At 43.5% G+C, this 27,566-nt stretch overlaps 1 protein-coding gene across 1 annotated transcript in view; it reads left to right on the forward strand.

Moving 5' to 3' along the window:
- The window catches only part of cntn5 (contactin 5), a 237,460-nt gene that overhangs the window by 167,395 nt on the left and 42,499 nt on the right, over positions 1-27,566 (forward strand). Inside the window, exons 13-15 of the mRNA XM_031796937.1 lie at positions 7,577-7,735; positions 19,670-19,819; positions 24,072-24,142. Coding sequence (XP_031652797.1) covers positions 7,577-7,735; positions 19,670-19,819; positions 24,072-24,142 — 380 coding nt within the window. The remainder of the gene's footprint in view (positions 1-7,576; positions 7,736-19,669; positions 19,820-24,071; positions 24,143-27,566) is intronic.

A 27,566-nucleotide genomic window follows, 5' to 3' on the forward strand; every position in this document is an offset into this window, starting at 1 on the left:
AGGAGGAGGACAGAAGGAGGATGACAGGAGGACAGGAGGAGGGATTTGTTTGAATAGAACCAAGTATTGGCCTGTTTGAATGTCTCAGCAGGTCATTATTTTGTCTCCTGCTGCATCACCCATGGAGGGCCCTTACAGGCCCTTTTAGTGAAAAGATGAGATGGGCTTCCTTCCCTGAGCTACACTCTAATGTCTGAATCTGACTCCACCATGATGTATTCTCCACCATTCAGATTACTTATTAAACCCACCATGCCACACAGCTCGCTCATAGTCCTCTCAATAGACATGAGAATCACACAGGAATCAAATGGAGCTCAATGACACCCTAATGATTTCCTAAATTCTGTTAACTCACTCGTGTGCAGTGATTTGATGGTTTGATGGTTTCATACACCTCGGTTTTAATGACTGACTGACTGCTGTGGAGCAGAACCTATTAAGGGCCATACAGACCAGACAGGGATGCGTATTTCACACTGTTCATCCAGACTAAAAAAACAAATCCTCCTCTACTGGTTAGCTAGTTCCCATGGCGACGCAGAATGCATATTAAATATTAATATCCCTCCTCGGAATGCAAATGTAACTTTCAAACCGACCCTTTTATGGACCCTTCTCTGAGATACACAGCGTTGGTTTTCATTGGCCAGCACCAGCTGTCAGGAGAGGTTGATTTCCAGCGTGTCTCTCACGGCTCCTCCTGTCCTCTCCTTCAGACTTTTTGGAATGTGTGTTTGTATGTGTTGCACCACTTGCAGATTACACATACTTCAGATGAAGCTACTGAGGTAAGCATATGTTTGACAGTTTGAAACCGAAGAAGGGTCCACATCCACACCATCACATTATCATGAAGTGATTGAAATGAAAAACTCATTCGTATTCATTTTAAGACCAAATTTGCAAGCCTGGGCACCCTCCAGGCCTCCCACTTCTTGTGTTGTGTTTTAACTTTGAATGAAAACAAAGGGGTTGAGACCTGTGCCGCTTTGGGCTGGCCTTCTGGGCAAGGTGAGTCTTTAGTTGATCCCTGAGCCGCTTTGGGCTGGCCTTCTGGGCAAGGTGAGTCTTTAGTTGATCCCTGAGCCGCTTTGGGCTGGCCTTCTGGGCAAGGTGAGTCTTTAGTTGATCCCTGAGCCGCTTTGGGCTGGCCTTCTGGGCAAGGTGAGTCTTTAGTTGATCCCTGAGCCGCTTTGGGCTGGCCTTCTGGGCAAGGTGAGTCTTTAGTTGAGACCTGTGCCGCTTTGGGCTGGCCTTCTGGGCAAGGTGAGTCTTTAGTTGATCCCTGAGCCGCTTTGGGCTGGCCTTCTGGGCAAGGTGAGTCTTTAGTTGATCCCTGAGCCGCTTTGGGCTGGCCTTCTGGGCAAGGTGAGTCTTTAGTTGATCCCTGAGCCGCTTTGGGCTGGCCTTCTCCACCAGTATCTCAGGTTCCCTCTAAATCAGACTGTCTCCACTAGTATCTCAGGTTCCCTCTAAATCATAATTTAAACTGTTTCCCCCAGTATCTCAGGTTCCCTCTAGATCAGGCTGTCTCCACTATTATCTCAGGTTCCCTCTAGATCAGACACAACCACAACTGGTACAAATTCAGGTTCCCTCTAGATCAGACTGTCTCCACCAGTATCTCAGGTTCCCTCTAAATCATAATTTATACTGTCTCCAACAGTATAAAATTGTAATTGTCACATGCTTGGTAACAACCGGTGTGGACTAACTAACTACTACCTATCCTACCCTGTCTTTCTAAGGTCTTCGAAAGCCAAGTCAACAAACAGATTACCTTCTTCACTATGCAATCTTGTTTCAGATCTGGTCATGGGTGCACCTCAGCCACACTCAAGGTTCTAAACGACATCATAACCGCCATCGATAAGAGACATTACTGTGCAGCCATATTCATCGACCTGGCCAAGGATTTCAACTCTGTCAATTACAACATTCTTATTGGCAGACTCGACAGCCTTGGTTTCTCAAATTATTGCCTAGCCTGGTTTACCAACTACTTCTCAGACAGAGTTCAGTGTGTATGGGGGTGCCACAAGGTTCAACCTCGGGCCGACTCTCTACTCTGTATACATCAATGATGTTGCTCTTGCTGCTGGTGATTCTCTGATACACCTCTAGGCAGACGATACCATTCTGTATACTTCTAGCCACTCTTTGGACACTGTGTTAACTAACCTCCAGATGAGCTTCAATGTCATACAACTTCTACACCTGCTTCTACACCTGCATTGAATGCTATTCAACCGATCGCTGCCTGCACCTGGCCGCCCGTCCAGCATCACTACTCTTGACGGTTCATTCTTAGAATACGTGGACAACTACAAATACCTCGGTGTCTGGTTAGACTGTAAACTCTCCTTCCAGACTCATTAAGCATATCCAATCCAAAATTAAATCTAGAATCGGCTTCCTATATCGCAACAAAGCATCCTTCTCTCATGCTGCCAAACATACCCTCGTAAAACTGACCATCCTACCGATCCTCGACTTCAGTGATGTCATCTATAAAATAGCCTCCAACACTCTATCACAGTGCCATCCATTTTGTCACCAAAGCCCCATATACAACCCACCGCTGTGACCTGTACGCTCTCGTTGGCTGGCCCTCGCTTTATACTCGTCGCCAAACCCACTGGCTCCAGATCATCTATAAGTCTCTGCTAGGTAAAGCCCCGCCTTATCTCAGCTCACTGGTCACCATAGCAGCACCCACTCATAGCACGCACTCCAGTGGGTATATCTCACTGGTCACCCACTAAGCCAATTCCTCCTTTGGTCGTCTTCCCTTCCAGTTCTCTGCTGCCAATGACTGGAACGAACTGCTAACAATCTCTGAAGCTGGAGACTCATATCTCCCTCACTAGCTTTAAGCGCCAGCTGTCAGAGCAGCTCACAGATCAGTGCACCTGTACATAACCCATCTGTAAACAGCCCATCTATCTACCTACCTCATCCCCATACTGTATTTATTTATTTATCTTGCTCCTTTGCTCCCCAGTAACTCTACTTGCACATTCATCTTCTGCACATCTACCATTCCAGTGAGTAATTGCTATATTGTAATTACTTCTCCACCATGGCCTATTTATTGCCTTAACTCCCGTATCTTACCTCATTTGCACTCACTGTATATAGACTTCTTGTTTTGTTTTGTTCTACTGACTTGGGGGGGCACCTGTACCAGGCTGGGGAGGGCACCTGTGCCAGACTGGGGGGGACAGACCAGGGCAGGGGGGGAGGCACCTGTACCAGACTGGGAGGGACAGACCAGGGCAGGGGGGGAGGCACCTGTACCACACTGGGAGAGACAGACTGGGGGGGGGGGCATCTGTACCAGACTGAGAGAGACAGGGGGGCACCTGTACCAGACTGGGAGAGACAGACCAGAGCAGGGGGGAGGGGGGTGGGGCAAGACCATGAAGATTATATAATCGCAAACCAGAACGGTAATAAAAATCGCTAACATCCAGACCAGAGTAGATGGTCACATAAAAGCAGGGAGCAACATGTTTGGTGATCAGTTCCAGTGTGATAGAGGAGGGACATACATGTGAGATGAGTAAAGCAGCAGGTAAACATTATTAAAGTGACTAGTGTTCCATTATTAAAGTGACTAGTGTTCCATTATTAAAGTGACCAGTGTTCCATTATTAAAGTGACCAGTGTTCCATTATTAAAGTGACCAGTGTTCCATTATTAAAGTGACCAGTGTTCCATTATTAAAGTGACTAGTGTTCCATTATTAACGTGACCAGTGATTCCATGTCTATGTATATTGGGCAGCAACATTTAAGGTGCAGGGTTGAGTAACCGGGTGGTAGCCAGCTGGTGATGGCTGTTTAACAGTCTGATGGACTTGAGATAGATGCTGTTTTTCAGTCTCTCGGGCCCAGCTTTGATGCACCTGTACTGACCTCGACTTCTGGATGCTAGCGGGGTGAACAGGCTGTGGCTCGGGTGGTTGATGTCCTTGATTATCTTTTTTGCCTTCCTGTGATATCGGGTGCTGTATGTGTCCTGGAGGGCAGGCAGTGTACCCCCGGTGATGCGTTAGGCAGACCGCACCACCCTTTAGAGAGCCCTGCTGTTGCGGCTGCTGCAGTTGCCGTACCAGGCGGTGATACAGCCTACAGGAAGCTCTCAATTGTGGATCTTGTACATGTTGGAAAGAGTCTTAAGGGCAAGGCAAAAATAATTCAGCCTCCTGAGGTTGAAGAGGCACTGTTGCACCTTCTTCACCACACTGTCAGTGATGTGTACTGCGAGGAACTAGGGGCGTGCTCCCTCTGTTGTTCCTGAATCAGCTCCATTTAGTTGACGTTGAGGGAGAGGTTACTTTCCTAGCACCACTCCGCCAGGACCTCCTCCCTGTAGGCCATCTCATCATTTTTGGTAATCAGTCCTACTACTGTTGTGTAGTCTACAAACTTGATGATTGAGTTGATGTGCGTGGCCACACAGTCATGGGTGAACAGAGAGTACAGGGCTGAGCACGCACCCTTGTGGGGCACCTGTATAGAAGATCAGCGAAGTGGAGGTTTCGCACCTTCAGCAAACCTGGGCAAACTATCAGGAAGTCCAGAATCCAGTTGCGTAGGGTGGGGTTCAGACCCAGAGCCCCGAGCTTAATGATGAGCTTGGAGGGTACTATGGTGTTGAAAGCTGAGCTATAGTCAATGATTGAATCGTCTGTGGATCTATTGGGGTGGTAAACAAATTGAAGTGGGTCTGGGGTGTCAGGTAAGGTAGAGGTGATATTATCTTTAACTAGCCTCTCAAAGCACTTCATGATGACAGAAGTGAGTGCTACAGGGTGATAGTCATTTAGTTCAGTTACTTTCGTTTTCTTGGGTACAGGAGCAATGGTGGACATCTTGAAGCATGTGGGGACAGCAGACTGGGATAGAGAGAGATTGAATATGTCCGTAAACACACCAGCCAACTGGCCAGGACATGCTCCGAGGTTGCGGCTAGGGATGCCGTCTGAGCCGGCAGCCTTACGAGGGTTAATACCTTTAAATGTCTTACTCACATCTGCCATGGAGAATGACAGCGGGCTGCGTCGATGGCACTGTGTTATCCTCAAAGAGGGCGAAGAAGGTGTTTAGCTTCTCCGGCAGCAAGACGTCGGTGTCCACTATGTGGCTGGTTTTCCTTTTGTAATCCGTAGACCCTGCCACATACGTCTCGTTTAATTGCAACTCCACTTTGTTTCCGTACTGACATTTTGCTTGTTTGATTGCCTTATGGAGGGAATAACTACACTGTTTGTATTCATCCATATTCCCAGTCACCTTGCCATGGTTAAATGCGTTCAGTTTTATGTGAAGGGTGCAATCTATCCACGGTTTCTGGTTTGGGTAGGTTTGAATAGTCAAAATGGGAACAATATCCCATATACACTTCCTGATGAACTCAGTCACTGTCTCCATGTATAAGTCAATGTTATTCTCAGAGGCTACCTGGAACATTTCCCAGTCCACGTGATCAAAATCATCTTGAAGTATGGATTCTAATTTGCCAGACCAGCATTGAATAGACCTTAGCACGGGTACATCCTGTTTGAATTTCTGCTTATAGGAAGGGAGGAGCAAAATGGAGTTGTCATCTTATTTGCTGAAAGGAGGGCAGGGGAGGGCCTTGTAGGCATTTCAAAAGGGGGAGTAGCAGTGGACAAGTGTTATACCAGAGCGACAACTACAGGTAATGTGTTGATAAAACTTCAGTAGCGTTTTCCTCAAATTTGCTTTGTTAAAATCCCCAGCTACAATAAACGCGGCCTCAGGATATGTGGTTTACAGTTTGCAAAAAGTCTAGTGTTCCTTGAGGGCCATCGTGGTATCGACTTGAGGGGGAATACATTTGGTTGTGAGTTATTCTAGGTCGGGTGAACAAAAGGTTGTTGAGAGTTGCTGTTATTTTTTTATTTCACCTTTATTTAACCAGTTGACCAGTTGAGAAAAAGTTCTCATTTACAACTGCGACCTGGCCAAGATAAAGCAAAGCAGTGCGACAAAAACAACAACACAGAGTTACACATGAGATATTAACACTGGATTGAAAGATGTGCAGATGAGGATGTGCAAGTAGAAATACTGGTGCTCAAAAGGGCAGAAAAACAAAAACAAATATGGGGATGATGTAGTTGGGTGGGCTATTTACATATGGGCTGTGTACAGCTGCAGCAATTGGTAAGCTGCTCTGACAGCTGATGCTTAAAGTTAGTGAGGGAGATATAATTCTCCAACTACAGTGATTTTTGCAATTCGTTCCAGTCATTGGCAGCAGAGAACTGGAAGGAAAGGAGGCCAAAGGAGGTGTTGGCTTTGGGAATGACCAATGAAATATACCTGCTGGAGCTTGTGATACAGGTGGGTGTTGCTATGGTGACCAGTAAACTGAGATAAGGTGGAGCTTTACATAGCAAAGACTTATAGATGACCTGGAGCCAAACCCACAAATATGTAGCGAGGAGCAGCCAATAGAGCATATAGGTCGCAGTGGTGGGTAGTATATGGGGCTTTGGAATACAAAACGGATGGCACTGTGACAGAAGTCAAGGATCGGTAGGATAGTCAGTTTTACGAGGGTATGTTTGGCAGCGAGAGTGAAGGAGCCTTTGTTGCAAAATAGGAAGCTGAAAAGGATTATTTGCTGCAGGAGGGACTGGTGAACTTCACAAAATAGACAGCATCATGAGGGAGGAAAATTATGTGGATATATTGAAGCAACATCTCAAGATATTAGTCAGGAAGTTCAAGCTTGGTCGCAAATGGGTCTTCCAAATGCACAATGACCTCAAGCATACTTCCAAAGTTGTGGCTAAATGGCGTAAGGACAACAAAGTCAAGGTATTGGAGTGGCCATCACAAAGCCCTGACCTCAATCCCATATTAAATTTGTTGGCAGAACTGAAAAGTGTGTGCGAGCAAGGAGGCCTACAAACCTGACTCAGTTACACCAGCTCTGTCAGGAGGAATGGGCCAAAATTCACCCAACTTATTGTGGGAATCTTGTGAAAGGCTACCCGAAACGTTCGATCCAAGTTAAACAATTTAAAGGCAATTCAACCAAATACTAATTGATTGTATGTAAACTTCTGTCCCACTGGGAATGTGATGAAGGGAAAAAAGCTGAAATAAATTATTCTCTCTACTATTATTCTGACATTTCACATTCGTAAAATAAAGTGGTAATCCTAACTGACCTAAGACAGGGAATTTTTACAAGGATTAAATGTCAGGAATTGTGAAAAACTGAGTAAATTTCCAACTTCAACTTTATTTGTTTTTTGCTGTTTGTTCTTTGTTATAGAGCCAAAAAGTTTGGAGAAGTGGTTTTGAATAGATAACGCTTCGTGTTGTTTAGAGTTTTCCAATTTTCCCAGAAGTGGTTAGATTCTATGTATTCTTGTAGTGATGCTCGTTCTTTGTCCGTAGTGTATTTCTGTATTGTTTTTGTGATTCACCATAGTGACCAGATTTTCTTGGTCTCTATGTTTTTGGTTGGATAGGTTTCTAAATTTCTCTCCATCTCTCTCTCTCTCTCTCTCTCTAAATCCCCCTAGGCCCCCCAGGACCCCCTGGTGTGGTGATAGTAGAGGAGATCACGGACACTACAGCCACCCTGTCGTGGAGTGGAGGGGTGGACAACCACAGCCCCATCAGCAGCTACAATCTCCAGGCCCGGAGCCCTTTTTCCCTGGGCTGGCAGACCCTCAGGACAGGTATGGATGCTGTCCTGTTTTAGGCCAGAGATGTTTAGCTCCATAGGGGATGTATTGCATTGTGGAAACCGATATGGAGGCCAGAGATGTTAAGTTGCATACAGGATATATTGGCTTGTGGAAACCGATATGGAAGGAAATATAAACTCTAGACTTCGAATGTCCCCGACTGGAGACTAATGCTGGATGTGCATTGTTTTGTTCTTGTCCATGATCATGTATTCATTGTACCTGTAATTTCCTGTTCAGAACTTGGCTGTTGTTCAACAGAACTTAATAAAAACAAGTCTGTGGAGCTCAAAAGGTAATTTCAGTGGTCTAAATTACATGCAGAATTATGTCAGATTTTACTGGAAAATTAACCTCTATCCGTTAAGAATGGCAAAGCTGATTCCTGAGGTGGCAGTGAGAAACCACAGGATTTTTACTGAGCTGTCGCTATTTCATTGGGTTTATTTCCCCGTACCATGACAGTAATACTGTATAATTATCTGTTCATGTCAGAAGATGACTGCTGACTCAGTAGGTGTAATCTGTACCGCTGCTGCTTCTGCGCTGGGAGGATAAGAATAATAGAAAAGTTTAGAGCTCCATAATGAATCATGTCCATAGATTTAGGATGATTCACAATAACTGTGGCCCAAATGACACCCTATTCCCTCGATAGAACACTACTTTTGACTAGAGCCCTATGGTGATCCCTATGGGCTCTGGTCAAATGTAGTGCACAAGTGAATACGGTGCCATTTTGGATACAACCCTTTTCATTTTGTTATTTTACATTAAGCCTTGTTCATCAACATAGAACATGAGGAAAGACCATTAAGCCTTGTTTAACAACACAGACTGGGAAGAAAGACCATTAGGCTTTGTTCAACAACACAGACTGGGAAGAAAGACCATTAGACTTTGTTCAACAACACAGACTGGGAAGAAAGGCCATTAGGCCTTGTTCAACAACACAGACTGGGAAGAAAGGCCATTAAGCCTTGTTCAACAACACAGACTGGGAAGAAAGGCCATTAAGCCTTGTTCAACAACACAGACTGGGAAGAAAGGCCATTAGGCCTTGTTCAACAACACAGACTGGGAAGAAAGGCCATTAAGCCTTGTTCAACAACACAGACTGGGAAGAAAGGCCATTAAGCCTTGTTCAACAACACAGACTGGGAAGAAAGGCCACTAGGCTTTGTTCAACAACACAGACTGGGAAGAAAGGCCATTAGGCCTTGTTCAACAACACAGACTGGGAAGAAAGGCCATTAAGCCTTGTTCAACAACACAGACTGGGAAGAAAGGCCATTAGGCCTTGTTCAACAACACAGACTGGCAAGAAAGGCCATTAGGCCTTGTTCAACAACACAGACTGGGAAGAAAGGCCATTAGGCCTTGTTCAACAACACAGACTGGGAGGAAAGGCCATTAGGCCTTGTTCAACAACACAGACTGGGAAGAAAGGCCATTAGGCCTTGTTCAACAACACAGACTGGGAAGAAAGGCCATTAAGCCTTGTTCAACAACACAGACTGGGAAGAAAGGCCATTAGGCCTTGTTTAACAACACAGACTGGGAAGAAAGGCCATTAGGCCTTTGGTAACAGGAGTTACTGCAATGTAAAGGGGTTGCCGTGAATTTGACAGTAACTTACAGGCAGCTCAGTAGCAAGTGAAATTCAATATTTCATATTACAGTATATCTACAGTATTATTATATTATTATTAAAGTCAGTATTTCATATTACAGTATATCTACAGTATTATTATATTATTATTAAAGTCAGTATTTCATATTACAGTATATCTACAGTATTATTATATTATTATTAAAGTCAGTATTTCATATTACAGTATATCTACAGTATTATTATATTATTATTAAAGTCAGTATTTCATATTACAGTATATCTACAGTATTATCATATTATATTATTATTAAAGTCAGTATTTCATATTACAGTATATCTACAGTATTATTATATTATTATTAAAGTCAGTATTTCATATTACAGTATATATACAGTATTATTATATTATTATTAAAGTCAGTATTTCATATTACAGTATATATACAGTATTATTATATTATTATTAAAGTCAGTATTTCATATTACAGTATATCTACAGTATTATTATATTATTATTAAAGTCAGTATTTCATATTACAGTATATCTACAGTATTATTATATTATTATTAAAGTCAGTATTTCATATTACAGTATATATACAGTATTATTATATTATTATTAAAGTCAGTATTTCATATTACAGTATATATACAGTATTATTATATTATTATTAAAGTCAGTATTTCATATTACAGTATATATACAGTATTATTATATTATTATTAAAGTCAGTATTTCATATTACAGTATATCTACAGTATTATTATATTAGTATTAATCAAATCAAATCAAATGTATTTATAAAGCCCTTCGTACATCAGCTGATATCTCAAAGTGCTGTACAGAAACCCAGCCTAAAACCCCAAACAGCAAGCAATGCAGGTGGAGAAGCACGGTGGCTAGGAAAAACTCCCTAGAAAGGCCAATACCTAGGAAGAAACCTAGAGAGGAACCAGGCTATGTGGGGTGGCCAGTCCTCTTCTGGCTGTGCCGGGTGGAGATTATAACAGAACATGGCCAAGATGTTCAATGTTCATAAATGACCAGCATGGTCGAATAATAATAAGGCAGAACAGTTGAAACTAGAGCAGCAGCACAGTCAGGTGGAAGTTGAAACTGGAGCAGCAGCATGGCCAGGTAGACTGGGGACAGCAAGGAGTCATCATGTCAGGTAGTCCTGGGGCATGGTCCTAGGGCTCAGGTCAGTTGAAACTGGAACAGCAGCATGGCCAGGTGGACTGGGGACAGCAAGGAGTCATCATGTCATGTAGTCCTGGGGCATGGTCCTAGGGCTCAGGTCCTCCGAGAGAGAGAAAGAAAGAGAGAAGGAGAGAATTAGAGAACGCACACTTAGATTCACACAGGACACCGAATAGGACAGGAGAAGTACTCCAGATATAACAAACTGACCCCAGCCCCCCGACACATAAACTACTGCAGCATAAATACTGGAGGCTGAGACAGGAGGGGTCAGGAGACACTGTGGCCCCATCCGAGGACACCCCCGGACAGGGCCAAACAGGAAGGATATAACCCCACCCACTTTGCCAAAGCACAGCCCCCACACCACTAGAGGGATATCTTCAACCACCAACTTACCATCCTGAGACAAGGCTGAGTATAGCCCACAAAGATCTCCGCCACGGCACAACCCAAGGGGGGGGGCGCCAACCCAGACAGGATGACCACAACAGTGAATCAACCCACTCAGGTGACGCACCCCCTCCAGGGACGGCATGAGAGAGCCCCAGCAAGCCAGTGACTCAGCCCCTGTAATAGGGTTAGAGGCAGAGAATCCCAGTGGAAAGAGGGGAACCGGCCAGGCAGAGACAGCAAGGGCGGTTCGTTGCTCCAGAGCCTTTCCGTTCACCTTCCCACTCCTGGGCCAGACTACACTCAATCATATGACCCACTGAAGAGATGAGTCTTCAGTAAAGACTTAAAGGTTGAGACCGAGTTTGCGTCTCTGACATGGGTAGGCAGACCGTTCCATAAAAATGGAGCTCTATAGGAGAAAGCCCTGCCTCCAGCTGTTTGCTTAGAAATTCTAGGGACAATTAGGAGGCCTGCGTCTTGTGACCGTAGCGTACGTATAGGTATGTACGGCAGGACCAAATCAGAGAGATAGGTAGGAGCAAGCCCATGTAATGCTTTGTAGGTTAGCAGTAAAACCTTGAAATCAGCCCTTGCTTTGACAGGAAGCCAGTGTAGAGAGGCTAGCACTGGAGTAATATGATAAAATTTTTGGGTTCTAGTCAGGATTCTAGCAGCCGTATTTAGCACTAACTGAAGTTTATTTAGTGCTTTATCCGGGTAGCCGGAAAATAGAGCATTGCAGTAGTCTAACCTAGAAGTGACAAAAGCGTGGATTAATTTTTCTGCATCATTTTTGGACAAAAAGTTTCTGATTTTTGCAATGTTACGTAGATGGAAAAAAGCTGTCCTCGAAATGGTCTTGATATGTTCTTCAAAAGAGAGATCAGGGTCCAGAGTAACGCCGAGGTCCTTCACAGTTTTATTTGAGACGACTGTACAACCATTAAGATTAATTGTCAGATTCAACAGAAGATCTCTTTGTTTCTTGGGACCTAGAACAAGCATCTCTGTTTTGTCCGAGTTTAATAGTAGAAAGTTTGCAGCCATCCACTTCCTTATGTCTGAAACACATGCTTCTAGCGAGGGCAATTTTGGGGCTTCACCATGTTTCATTGAAATGTACAGCTGTGTGTCATCCGCATAGCAGGGAAAGTTTACATTATGTTTTCGAATAACATCCCCAAGAGGTAAAATATATAGTGAAAACAATAGTGGTCCTAAAACGGAACCTTGAGGAACACCGAAATTTACAGTTGATTTGTCAGAGGACAAACCATTCACAGAGACAAACTGATATCTTTCCGACAGATAAGATCTAAACCAGGCCAGAACATGTCCGTGTAGACCAATTTGGGTTTCCAATCTCTCCAAAAGAATGTGGTGATCGATGGTATCAAAAGCAGCACTAAGGTCTAGGAGCACGAGGACAGATACAGAGCCTCGGTCCGATGCCATTAAAATGTAATTTACCACCTTCACAAGTGCCGTCTCAGTGCTATGATGGGGTCTAAAACCAGACTGAAGCATTAAAAGTCAGTATTTCATATTACAGTATATCTACAGTATTATTATATTATATTATTAGTATTAAATTCAGTATTTCATATTACAGTATATCTACAGTATTATTATATTATTATTAAAGTCAGTATTTCATATTACAGTATATCTACAGTATTATTATATTATATTATTATTATTAAATTCAGTATTTCATATTACAGTATATCTACAGTATTATTATATTATATTATTATTATTAAATTCAGTATTTCATATTACAGTATATCTACAGTATTATTATATTATTATTAAAGTCAGTATTTCATATTACAGTATATCTACAGTATTATTATATTATTATTAAAGTCAGTATTTCATATTACAGTATATCTACAGTATTATTATATTATTATTAAAGTCAGTATTTCATATTACAGTATATCTACAGTATTATTATATTATTATTAAAGTCAGTATTTCATATTACAGTATATCTACAGTATTATTATATTATTATTAAAGTCAGTATTTCATATTACAGTATATCTACAGTATTATTATATTATTATTAAAGTCAGTATTTCATATTACAGTATATCTACAGTATTATTATATTATTATTAAAGTCAGTATTTCATATTACAGTATATCTACAGTATTATTATATTATTATTAAAGTCAGTATTTCATATTACAGTATATCTACAGTATTATCATATTATATTATTATTATTAAATTCAGTATTTCATATTACAGTATATCTACAGTATTATTATATTATATTATTATTATTAAATTCAGTATTTCATATTACAGTATATCTACAGTATTCTTATATTATTATTATGTTATCAAAGCACACACCACTTAGTACAATACCCTAAAACTGACTGTATCATACTGTACAAAATTAAAAGCTACCATCAAACTGGTGACTACATGGCAAAACAGACCAAAAGAACATGGCAACATGCTCAACCATTTAAGGGTTATGACTTCCTGCCACACAAATTTTTCCCCTATAGATTTTAAATGGTTGAGGCACTGTAACCTCATAAGGAGTTTAATTGGTACAGCATTCTCACTCAAGGGTGCAACAAATATAGCCTCTTACAAGACACGCCTCAAAATAAATGAATGAGATCAACACCATGCACCCACTAGCAGTCAATCGGTTTTTGGACCACCAAAAATACAATATGGCACTGTATTCTGTGGGGTTGAATTACACTATTCGAAATACAGCTATTCTTTCCAAGCCAACAACATTTTCCCACAATGCACCATCGTTTACAGTAAAACGTTTCAGATGATTTTAATGTTGATGATACCCCAAATGACAGTATAAACAACAGTTTTCCATTACGGTGTGTTTGTATCTGGTTGATGAGACGGAGCTAGTTATACACAGTGATGTGTATAATATGAACATTGACAAACTGGATTCAAGGCTCGCGACTCAGAATAGGCTCTATGCATTACACCGCATCCAATGTTCTAATTTACTTCCTACCGGGTTGATGACTTCCGGAGCGATTTCTGCTATTGTTTTTATCATTAGCTTGCTAGCTATCTAACTGTCGTCGATGCATTTCTAGCTTAAATAGTTCGCAATGACTACTTTTAAATTACAGCCCAGGTGCTAATGAACATTGTTCAGTGCCTCTGTGTTCAGTTTATTCCAAATGTAATGGTATTGTGAGCTTCCATAGTATCCCGTTCAATGTAGAGCACAGTAAAAGGTCATTGGTGGCGGTACGTCGTGACAACTTTACTGTCACCAAACACGCAAAGATGTGTAGTACACATTTCGTCGAGAGTGACTTAGTTGAGGGAAAAATTGGGGGATGACAATACCTGAAAAAGGGTGTTGTTCCTACAGTCTTCGCGTGGAACTAGCACATTCAAAAGAGACCTGGTGTTTGGGAAAGAAGACTGAAACCTCCTGCTTCGACTGAGGAGGATGAGGAACAAGGTGCGCTGCCTATGGACCATGCCATCTCTGATCCGGTCCAGACACATGATTACTGTGCCGTCTCTGATCTGGTCCAGACACATGATTACTGTGCCGTCTCTGATCCGGTCCAGACACATGATTACTGTGCCGTCTCTGATCCGGTCCAGACACATGATTACTGTGCCGTCTCTGATCCGGTCCAGACACATGATTACTGTGCCGTCTCTGATCCGGTCCAGACACATGATTACTGTGCCGTCTCTGATCCGGTCCAGACACATGATTACTGTGCCGTCTCTGATCCGGTCCAGACACATGATTACTGTGCCGTCTCGGATCCGGTCCAGACACATGATTACCGTGCAGTCCCTGATCCCGCAGCCCTGGACATGGCAAACCATAAGCACGTAAGAGAAATTGAGGAGCTTCGATCCAAGCTGGAGAAACTGACCGCCCAACACGGCTTTGGTCTACAGCGATTTGCTGGTTCTGACGAGGATATACATTTTTACACGAGGTACAGTAATCATTCATGACTTTATTGTCCCCAAGGGGAAATGTTGTTTCAGCGTCATGTACACATTTAAAGTGGCATTTAAATACAAAACAAAATTGACAATACAACCTTCATAACAGTTACATAACAATAAAAAACAATTATAAACAGACTAGCCTGGTGGCCTTACTGACTCGATAGGAACATTAGCCCGAGCTATTTGGGAGGGATGGCACAAATTACTGTCTAGTTGTTTTTCCTGCTGAGGGGTGCCCTATACCATATTTATTATTATCAAGTATTACTATTGTTTATTTACTATGAATTATTATCCCAAAGTCCATCTTACATTTAAGAACATGCTCACTGTTATTTAAATTAAACACTGAAGTGATAGATGTGCAGAAGATGAGTGTGCAAGTAGCGGTACTGGGGTGCAAAGGAGCTAAATAAATAACAATATGGTGATGAGGCATGTCATGACGTTGCCCTCTTTGGGTACAGCAAGCCCCACCCCCCTCTCCCTGTCTCCTACACCCAGGCTGCTGTGGTCAGAGAGAGGTCATAAATTCCTGGAGGAGATTATCTCCTCATGGCCACAGTATAGAGACAGAGTGAATTTTCATAGAGAACAAAGGAATTTCTTCCACCTCACAGAACTGGAGAACCAAACTTAATTCATGTTCTGGAGAAGGTATAAAAGATCGGTGAAGAATCCAGCTACGAACTGGTCCGTTTGGTACAATTTTGTGAAACTCATGGGAGTTGGCGGGACCCCGTTCCCAGACAGGTTAACTAAATCAGAGGACCGCCCATGAGCACAGTTAGGACCTGGCGTCATGAGAAAGCTTTTTCTGCTCTCCCGAATAAAACCCCCACTTTGAAAATTTCTCAACAGACCATGTTGCTCTCAATTACGAGAGGACAAAGGTTGCAGACCAGCTTACCTCGATAGCGAGAGGGACAAGGTTTGAGACCAGACTGCTGAATCTTTTAACCATCCCACATGGTTAAACTCTTAGACTATTGGTACCGACAGAATAAGAACAAGTCTTTGATATTAATTACTAGTCTGCCGACAACCACCGAAACATCTATTCTATAACGACATGAATGAATGTCACTCTGAACTCCCCATTCTAAGAGAGAGCGAGAGAGGACGGACAGACTGGCGACGAGTATGAAGCGAGGGCCAGCCAACGAGAGCGTACAGGTCGCAATGGTGGGTAGTATATGGGGCTTTGGTGCCAAAACGGATTGCACTGTTGAGTACGGTATTGGAGGCTATTTTGTAAATGACATCGCCAAAGTCGAGGATTGGTAGGATGGTCAGTTTTACAAGGGTATGTTTGGCAGCATGAGTGAAGGATGCTTTGTTGCGAAATAGGAAGCCAATTCTAGATTTAACTTTGGATTGGAGATGTTTGATGTGGGTCTGGAAGGAGAGTTTACAGTCTAACCAGACACCTAGGTATCTGTAGTTGTCCACGTATTCTAAGTCAGAGCCGTCCAGAGTAGTGATGTTGGACAGGCGGGCAGGTGCAGGCAGCGATCGGTTGAAGAGCATGCATTTAGTTTTACTTGTATTTAAGAGCAATTGGAGGCCACGGAAGGAGAGTTGTATGGCATTGAAGCTTGCCTTGACTAACGTGAGGTAAAGAAGAATTCATTAATCAGAAGACTATTGATCAGATATGAAAATATCTGAAAAGTAATATTAGGAAAATTATAACTTTGTAATCGGAATATTTTCCTTGTTGCCCCGACTTCCTAGTTAATTACAGTTACATGATTAATCAGTGTAATCGCGTAATAATAATTACAGTGAATCTAAAAGTCTTCAGTTAAGGATAGTAAAGACATGACAGGTAGATTGGATGGGCTATTTATTAATAATAATTACTTAAAAATCATTCAATGTGATTTTCTGGATTTTTGTTTTAGATTCCGTCTCTCACAGTTGAAGTGTACCTATGATAAAAATTACAGACCTCTACATGCTTTGTAAGTAGGAAAACCTGCAAAATCGTCAGTGTATCAAATACTTATTCTCCCTACTGTACATATTGAACCCCTTTTCATTCTTGCGAGTCTCGGAGGCTGATTTAATAATTCGATGTACATCATTAATATTAATTTGAGGCAAGTCCTGAAGACACCTAGTAAAAAAGACACCTGTGACATAGTGGTAGTAACGTTATATCGTTGATAACAACGAGACTGACTTCCGTTCTATAGTATGCGCCACTGGAAATTGCCACGCCGGTAGGAGGTGTGTTTAGAATATTCGATGATGGAATGTGCATAAGGTGTATTGTCCAACCCAGCCAATTATGCCTTGGAATATTTGTCACTCCACAGTGATCTAAACATATGAGGAATGGTAGAGGCAGTCTGGTGGTGAATATGGGGTATGGTAGAGGCAGTCTGGTGGTGAATATGGGGAATGGTAGAGGCAGTCTGGTGGTGAATATGAGGAATGGTAGAGGCAGTGTGGTGGTGAATATGAGGAATGGTAGAGGCAGTCTGGTGGTGAATATGAGGATTGGTTAGAGGCAGTCTGGTGGTGAATATGGGGAATGGTAGAGGCAGTCTGGTGGTGAATATGAGGATTGGTAGAGGCAGTCTGGTGGTGAATATGGGGAATGGTAGAGGCAGTCTGGTGGTGAATATGGGGATTGGTAGAGGCAGTCTGGTGGTGAATATGAGGAATGGTAGAGAGAGTCAGCATAGACAGGCTGGTGGTGAATATGGGGATTGGTAGAGGCAGTCTAGTAGTGAATATGAGGAATGGTAGAGGCAGTCTGGTGGTGAATATGGGGAATGGTAGAGGCAGTCTGGTGGTGAATATGGGGATTGGTAGAGGCAGTCTGGTGGTGAATATGAGGAATGGTAGAGAGAGTCAGCATAGACAGGCTGGTGGTGAATATGGGGATTGGTAGAGGCAGTCTAGTAGTGAATATGAGGAATGGTAGAGGCAGTCTGGTGGTGAATATGGGGAATGGTAGAGGCAGTCTGGTGGTGAATATGGGGATTGGTAGAGGCAGTCTGGTGGTGAATATGAGGAATGGTAGAGAGAGTCAGCATAGACAGGCTAGTGGTGAATATGGGGATTGGTAGAGGCAGTCCCTATTCCTCATGGGCCATGGTCAAGAACTCTATTCCTCATGGGCCCTGGTCAAGAACCCTATTCCTTCTGGGCCCTGGTCAAGAACCCTATTCCTTCCGGGCCCTGGTCAAGAACCCGTTTTCTTCTGGGCCCTGGTCAAAAACCCTATTCCTTATGGGCCCTGGTCAAGAACCCTATTCCTTCTGGTTCCTGGTCAAGAACCCTATTCCTTCTGGGCCCTGGTCAAGAATCCTATTCCTTATGGGCCCTGGTCAAGAACCCTATTCATCATGTGCCCTGGTCAAGAACCCTATTCCTTCTGAGCCCTGGTCAAGAACCCTATTCATCATGTGCCCTGGTCAAGAACCCTATTCCTTCTGGGCCCTGGTCAAGAACCCTATTCCTTATGGGCCCTGGTCAAGAACCCTATTCATCATGTGCCCTGGTCAAGAACCCTATTCCTTCTGGGCCCTGGTCAAGAACCCTATTCCTTATGGGCCCTGGTCAAGAACCCTATTCATCATGTGCCCTGGTCAAGAACCCTATTCCTTCTGTGCCCTGGTCAAGAACCCTATTCCTTATGGGCCCTGGTCAAGAACCCTATTCCTTATGGGCCCTGGTCAAGAACCCTATTCCTTATGGGCCCTGGTCAAGAACCCTATTCCTTATGGGCCCTGGTCAAGAACCCTAGTCCTTATGGGCCCTGGTCAAGAACCCTAGTCCTTATGGGCCCTGGTCAAGAACCCTATTCATCATGTGCCCTGGTCAAGAACCCTATTCCTTATGGGCCCTGGTCAAGAACCCTATTCCTTATGGGCCCTGGTCAAGAACCCTATTCCTTATGGGCCCTGGTCAAGAACCCTATTCCTTATGCGCCCTGGTCAAGAACCCTATTCATCATGTGCCCTGGTCAAGAACCCTATTCCTTCTGAGCCCTGGTCAAGAACCCTATTCCTTATGGGCCCTGGTCAAGAACCCTATTCCTTATGGGCCCTGGTCAAGAACCCTATTCCTTATGGGCCCTGGTCAAGAACCCTATTCCTTATGGGCCCTGGTCAAGAACCCTATTCCTTATGGGCCCTGGTCAAGAACCCTATTCCTTATGGGCCCTGGTCAAGAACCCTATTCTTATGGGCCCTGGTCAAAATAAGTGCTTTATAACTGGAATTGGGCCATTTGGGACGAATCCATCTACTTTTTTTAGCCAACTGTTCACTGACTTGCCCTATGGATAATTGGTTTAACCTTGACAAGCTGGGTTTGTGGCTAGCCAGCCAGTCCTGTCCTGTCATATTTATCTTTACAATATTAGAAAGTCAGCCATAATAAGGAATCAGAGAGTATGATACAATATAACTGTAGTGGATCATCAGAGCGTATGGTGATCAGTTCAACTGCAGAGTAAGTGTATCTGCATTGTGGCAAGATTACATCATACCATTCCATGAGTGTATTTCAATAACAGAGTTATGATTCGAATATACAATATTTTCCCTACTGCAATGCTGTGGTGTCAACATGTCCTGTTTAATTCTGAGCCAACATCTCTGTTCTCCACTGATGTATTTTGACTGTTCTGGCCCTGTTTATCATGCAGTTCTGGTCGTGAATGTCTCTCTATCTCCCCTCTCCCTCCGTCCTCTCCAGACCCAGAGCCAGTGACAGGGGACATGGAGTCAGCCATGGCTGTGGACCTGAACCCCTGGGTGGACTATGAATTCAGGGTGGTGGCCAGCAACGCTATTGGGACAGGAGACCCTAGTGCCCCATCCAGAGGGGTCCGGACTAAAGAAGCAGGTAACTTTAGTGTGTGTGTGTGTGTGTGTGTATGTGTGTGTGTGTATGTGTGAAACTGTGCCACCAACATCACCTCTGTGGGTCCCTCATGATGGAACATAGCTCCCCTTCAGGTGTTGGAGGTCTGGGTTGTGGTGTGGGCCTAGCAGGTGGAGGTCTGGGTTGTGGTGTGGGCCTAGCAGGTGGATGTCTGGGTTGGGTTGTGGGCCTAGGAGGTGGAGGTCTGGGTTGGGGTGTGGGCCTAGCAGGTGGGGGTCTGGTTGGGGTGTGGGCCTAGCAGGTGAAGTTCTGGGTTGGGGTGTGGGCCTAGCGGGTGGGGGTCTGGTTGGGGTGTAGGGCTAGCAGGTGGAGGTCTGGTTGGGGTGTGGGCCTAGCAGGTGGAGGTCTGGGTTGGGGTGTGGGCCCAGCTGGGTGAGAACATACAGTATGTAACTGACTACAGTTCAATCCCAAAAGAATGTTTCTCTCACTAAGCGAAAGCATCACGTTTAACTGACATGTTTTTCTTACTCAACTAGCAAAACAAAAGAACCCGTCTCGGCAGTATACTATTTCTAAAGTAGAAATATACAAAGCATTCATGAAATCAGTATCTCCTGTTAAAAACGCAATGCAGATAAAGCAGCTGGTAAAATAGACTATTTACACCAGTCAACTTTTCTACGGCATTTCTAAGTGCGTCCCAAATGGCACCCTATTCCCTCTGTAGTGCACTATTTTAGACCAGGGCCCATAGGGTTCCTATTGCCTATGTAGTCCACTACTTTAGACCAGGGCCCATAGGGTTCCTATTTCCTATGTAGTCCACTACTTTAGACCAGGGCCCATAGGGTTCCTAATCCCTATGTAGTCCACTACTTTAGGCCAGGGCCCAAAGGGTTCCTATTCCCTATGTAGTCCACTACTTTAGACCAGGGCCCATAGGGTTCCTATTCCCTCTGTAGTGCACTACTTTAGACCAGGGCCCATAGGGTTCCATTTGGGATGTAGACTGTTTCTGTTCCTAACTGTGCGTATGTATGTAATCCAAACCAGGGATTGTTTTCCAGAAATATAATATATAAACCTGGCCTTGGCTGAGGTGCTGAGGCTCTGAGTGGCTGAGGCTATAAGACTCTGAGTTGTTGAGGCTCTGAGATTCTGAGAGGCTGAGTGGCTGAGACTCTGAGTGGCCCAGTGGCTCAGGCTCTGAGTGGCTGAGGCTCTGAGTGGTTGAGGCTCTGTGGCTCTGAGACTCTGTGTCTCTGTGGTTCTGAGGCTATGTGTCTCTGTGTCTCTGAGACTGTGTCTCTGAGGCTCTGTGTCTCTGGGGCTCTCTCTCTGTGGCTATGAGGCTCTGAGGCTCTGTTTCTCTATGTCTCTGCCTCTGTGTCTCTGCCTTGCATCTGCTTATTTAACAAACTCCTCAACCAATTAAAGCAGCTGCTCACATGCCCAAGATCACCATGCGTAATACCAAGCGTCTGCTGGAGTGGTGTAAAGCTTGCCGCCATTGGACTAGGGAGCAGTGGAAATGCGCTCTCTGGAGTGATTAATCACTACTCTTCACCATCTGGTAGTCCGACGGATGAATCTGGGTTTGGCGGATGCCAGGAGAACGCTACCTGCCCCAATGCATAGTCCCAACTGTAAAGTTTGGTGGATGAGGAATGATGGTCTGTTTTTCATGGTTTGGGCCCCTTAGTTCCACTAAATGATATGTTTTTATGTTTTATTAAACCGTTTGTAGGGAATCAGCTTTAATATTGCAGCTAGATTGTAGGTTCCATCAATGTAATTGTCTGCATCATCTCCAATCACCCAACATCAGTACCAGTCTTACTAATACTCTTGTGGCTGAATGTAAGGAAATCAAATCCAATCGAATCAAATGTTATTTGTCACTTGCGCCGAATGCAAGTCGTGGCCAAACGTCTTGAGAATTACACAAAAATGTATTTCCACAACGTTTGCTGCTTCAGTGTCTTTAGATATTTTTGTCAGATGTTACTATGGAAGACTGAAGTATAATTACAAGCATTTCATAAGTGTCAAATGCTTTTATTGACAATTATATGAAGTTGATGCAGAGTCAATATTTGCATTGTTGACCCTTCTTTTTCAAGACCTCTGCAATCCGCCCTAGCACGCTGTCAATTAACTTCTGGGCCACATCCTGACTGATGGCAGCCCATTCTTGCATAATCAATGCTTGGAGTTTGTCAGAATTTGTGGGTTTTTGTTTGTCCACCCACCTCTTGAGGATTGACCACAAGGTCTCAATGGGATTAAGGTCTGGGGAGTTTCCTGTCCATGGACCCAAAATATTGATGTTTTGTTCCCCGAGCCACTTAGTTATCACTTTTGCCTTATGGGAAGGTGCTCCATCATGCTGGAAATGGCATTGTTTGTCACCAAACCGTTCCTGGATTGTTGGGCGAAGTTGCTCTCGGAGGATGTGTTGGTACCATTCTTTATTCATGGCTGTGTTCTTAGGCAACATTGTGAGTGAGCTCACTCCCTTGGCTGAGAAGCAACCCCACACATGAATGGTCTCAGGATGCTTTACTGTTGGCATGACACAGGACTGATGGTAGCGCTCATCTTGTCTTCTCCAGACAAGCTTTTTTCCCCAAATAATCAGGAATGGGTTTCATCAGAGAAAATGACTTTACCCCAGTCCTCAGCAGTCCAATCCCTGTACCTTTTGCAGAACATGAGTCTGTCCCAGATGTTTTTCCTGGAGAGAGGTGGCTTCTTTGCTGCGTCAATGTGAGTCAATGTGGAGGCTATATGCAGGGGGTACTGGTACAGAGTCAATGTGGAGGCTATATACAGGGGGTAGCGGTACAGGGTCAATGTGGAGGCTATATACAGGGGGTAGCGGTACAGAGTCAATGTGGAGGCTTTATACAGGGGGTAGCGGTACAGGGTCAATGTGGAGGCTATATACAGGGTGTACCGGTACAGAGTCAATGTGCGGGGCACCAGTTAGTCGAGGTAATTGAGGTAATATGTACCTGTAGGTAGAGGTAAAGTGACTATACATAGATAAACAGAGAGTAGCATCAGCGTAAAAAGGTGGTGGGTGACATTGGGTAGCCATTTGATTAGCTGTTGAGGAGTCTTATGTCTTGGGGGTAGAAGCTGTTTAGAAGCCTCTTGGACCCAGACTTGGCACTCCGGTACCGGTAGCAGAGAGAACAGTCTATGGGGTCTTTGACAATTTTTAGGCCCTTCCTCTGACACCACCTGGTATAGAGGTCCTGGCAGGATGCTTACCCTAGTGATGAACTGGGCTATACGCACTACCTACCCTCTGTAGTGTCTTGCGCTCAGAGGCCAAGCAGTTGCCATACGAGGCAGTGATGCAACCAGTCAGGATGCCCTCCCTGCAGCAATGTTCCAACATCTAGTGGAAAGCCTTACCAGAAGAGTGGAGGCTGATATAGCAGTAAAGGGGGGACCAACTCCATATTAATACCTATGGTTTTGGAATGAGATGTTGGATGAGGAGGTGTCCATGAGATGTTGGATGAGGAGGTGTCTTTGAGATGTTGGATGAGGAGGTGTCCATGAGATGTTGGATGAGAAGGTGTCTATGAGATGGTTGGATGAGGAGGTGTCTATGAGATGTTGGATGAGGAGGTGTCTATGAGAAGGTTGGATGAGGAGGTGTCCATGAGATGTTGGATGAGGAGGTGTCCATGAGATGTTGGATGAGGAGGTGTCCATGAGAAGGTTGGATGAGGAGGTGTCCATGAGATGTTGGATGAGGAGGTGTCCATGAGATGTTGGTTGAGGAGGTGTCCATGAGATGTTGAATGAGGAGGTGTCCATGAGATGTTGGATGAGGAGGTGTCCATGAGATGTTGAATGAGGAGGTGTCCATGAGATGTTGGATGAGGAGGTGTCCATGAGATGTTGAATGAGGAGGTGTCCATGAGATGTTGAATGAGGAGGTGTCCACCCACTGTATATTATGAATAGTGATTCTTATAAATAAAAAGTATTCTAAATGGCATATACTGGTATAACTCTACTTTTACGATTCCGTTTGGGTTTCTTGGAACAAGAGCTATGGGTCACCGATACTGTAGTGGTATTGAAGCTTGTATTTTCCACATTTCAACTGGTCTTGAGTCTCTTCAAATGATTAGAGCTATGGGTTGAGCAGAGTTGAACTGACTTGGTAAATAACAGTCAACTAGGGTTTTGCAGGAGATATGACGTGTGATGGCTGGTGTTGTTTTCTTGTGTCCAAAACTTCCAGTCCCCTCGGTGGCCCCAGCTAACGTCAGTGGAGGGAACGGCCGCAGGCATGAACTGGTCACCTCCTGGGAGGTAAGGGCCTTTTTAACCTCTAATCCTCAACAACACTGCCCTCGCTAGCTCAGATACACACACACACACACACACACACACACACACACACACACACACACACTCACTCACTCACTCACTCACTCACTCACTCACTCACTCACTCACTCACTCACTCACTCACTCTCTCACTCTCTCACACACTAACCCTAGTCCTCTTAACCCCACTCCATAAAACAGAACTCTCCTATTTCAGGCGCTTAGTGTCTTGACTTTCATTAATCTGATGACTGTTATTTATTTATTCCATTAACTATGTTTAATTGTTACCCGATTCAATTAATCACATAACAATTAACTAATTAGGAATTTGGGGCACCATGGAAGAAGTTGTTAATGCTACATACAGTTGAAGTCGGAAGTTTACATACACGTTAGCCAAATACATTTAAGTTTTTCACAATTCCTGGCATATAATCCTAGTAACAATTCCCTGTTTTAGGTCGGTTAGAATCACCACTTTATTTTAAGAATGTGAAATGTCAGAATAATAGAAGAGAGAATGATTTATTTCAGCCTTAATTTCTTTCATACCATTCCCAGTGGGTCAGAAGTTTACATACATTCAATTAGTATTTGGTATCATTGCATTTAAACTGTTTAACTTAGGTCAAATGTTTCGGGTTGCCTTCCACAAGCTTCCCACAATAAATTGGGTGAATTTGGCCCATTCCTCCTGACAGAGCTGGTGTAACTGAGTCAGGTTTGTAGGCCTCCTTGCTCGCACACGCTTTTTCATTTCTGCCCACTGTCACGCCCTGACCTTAGAGAGCCTATTTGGTTTGGTCAGGGTGTGATTTGGGGTGGGCATTCTATGTGGGCATTCTATGTTTTTGTCTTCTATGATTTTGTATTTCTATGTTTTGGCTGGGTATGGTTCTCAATTAGGGACCACTGTCTATCGTTGTCTCTGATTGGGAACCATACTTAGGTTGCCCTTTCCCTTGCCCTTTCCCTCCTCTCAGTGTGGGAAGTAAACTTTTTTTTGTGGCACATAGCCCTTAAGCTTCACGGTTGTTTTTGTATTGTTTATTGTGTTTGTCGGCATCATCCTAACCCTAATAAAAATGAATATGTATTTAGCAGGCAAAACCCTGAGGACTAACCGTTCAGAATAAAAATAAATTGAGGTCTCTGTTCAGTGAGTTCTCATTGGCAAACGATATTTCTTAGGAACTTGTTTTCAGTTCCTACTGCGTCCACTGGATGTCACCAGTCTTTGGGATTTGGTTGAGGTTATTAATTTGTGCAATGAAGAAGTAGGGCCAACTAGGAACTGTGTAACACTGTTGAGAGTTGCGCAAGACTTGAAAAGTAGCTTGGTTTGTTGTCTTCCTGTATTGAACACAGACCTGTCTTCAATTTGATCGATTATTAACGTTTAAAAATACCTAAAGTTGTATTAGAAAAGTAGTTTGAAATATTTTGGCAAAGTTTATAGGCAACTTTTGAAATATTTTGTAGTGACGTTGCGCATTTTGGAAGCTGTTTTTTTTTCTGGATCAAATGGGCCAAATAAATTGACATTTTGGATATATATGGACGGAATTAATCGAACAAAAGGACCAATTGTGATGTTTATGGGACATATTGGAGTGCCAACAAAAGAAGCTTGTCAAAGGTAAGGCATGTTCTTTATTTTATTTCAGCGTTTTGTGTAGCGCCTGCAGGGTTGAAATATGCTACCCTCTTTGTTTACTGTTGTACTATCATCAGATAATAGCTTCTTATGCTTTTGCCGAAAAGCCTTTTTAAAATCTGACATGTTGGCTGGATTCACAACGAGTGTAGCTTTAATTGAGTGTCTTACATGTGTGATTTAATCAAAGTTAGATTTTTCTATCAATTTATTTGAATTTGCCGTGCTGCATTTTCCCTGGTTTTTGGCCAAGTGGGGCGCAAGCGTCCTCTATACCATAAGACTGATGTCTTGAGATGTTGCTTCAATATATCCGCATAATTTTCCTACCTCATGTTGCCATCTATTTTGTGAAGTTCACCAGCTCACCACGCTGCACTTTGGTTATCTTCCTTTGACGTCCGTGACACCAACAAATGTTCTATAGTATTGAGGTCAGGGCTTTGTGATGACCACTACAATACCTTGACTTTGTTGTCCACAACTTTGGAAGTATACTTGGGGTCATTGTCCATTTGGAAGACCCATTTGCGACCAAGCTTTAACTTCCTGACTGATGTCTTGAGATGTTGCCATCTATTTTGTGAAGTTCACCGGTCCCTCCTGCAGCAGAGTACCCCCACAACATGATTCTGCTACCTCTGTGCTTCACAGTTGGGATGGTGTTCTTCAGCTTGCAAGCCTCCCCCTTTTTCCTCCAAGTATAACGATGGTCATTATGGCCAAACAGTTCTATTTTTGTTTCATCAGACCAGAGGACATTTCTCAAAAATGTACGATCCGTATCCCCATGTGCAGGTGCAAACCGTAGTCTGGCTTTTTTATGGCGGTTTTGGAGCAGTGACTTCTTCCTTCCTAAGCGGGCTTTCAGGTTATGTCGATATAGGACTCGTTTAACTGTGGATATAGATACTTTTGTACCTGTTTCCTCCAGCATCTTCACAGGGTGCTTGCTGTTGTTCTGGGATTGATTTGCACTTTTCGCACCAAAGTACGTTCATCTCTAGGAGACAGAATGCTTCTCCTTCCTGAGCTGTTTGATTGCTGCGTGGTCCCATGGTGTTCATACGTGCGTGCTATTGTTTGTACAGATGAATGTGGTACCTTCAGACGTTTGGAAATTTCTCCCAAGGATGAACCAGACTTGTGGACGTCTACAGTTTTTTCCGAGGTCTTGGCTGATTTCTTTTGATTTAACCATGATGTCAAGCAAAGAGGCACTGGGTTTGAAGGTAGGGCTTGAAATACATCCACAGGTTCACCTCCAGTTGACTCAAGTGATGTCAATTAGCCTATCAGAAGCTTCGAAAGCCATGACATAATTTTCAGATATTTTCCAAGCTGTTTAAAGAACTTCTTTGGGATAGGAGTAAACTGCCTCTTACTAAGTCCCAAATGCTAATATATGCATATTAGGGCAGTGCCATCCCACTGACAAGCTTTCTGACCTCATGTGGTGACTACTTAATGTGCAAAGGATATGATTAGAAGTTCTCTCTTATGACTTCTAAAACCACATTCCTATCTTAACAGAAATAGTTTCATAACTAACTATTCATAACTATTTTTCATGACTACAAAAATAGCTACTAACGACAGCCTGGAGCTACTAACCACAGCCTGGAGGTACTAACTATAGCCTGAAGCTACTAGCCACAGCCTGGAGCTACTAACCACAGCTTGGAGGTACTAGCCACAGCCAGGAGCTACTAACCACAGCCTGGAGCTACTAGCCACAGCCTGGAC

The sequence above is a fragment of the Oncorhynchus kisutch genome, linkage group LG18 (assembly GCF_002021735.2).
Source record: "Oncorhynchus kisutch isolate 150728-3 linkage group LG18, Okis_V2, whole genome shotgun sequence".
NCBI classification, from domain to species: Eukaryota; Metazoa; Chordata; class Actinopteri; order Salmoniformes; family Salmonidae; genus Oncorhynchus; species Oncorhynchus kisutch.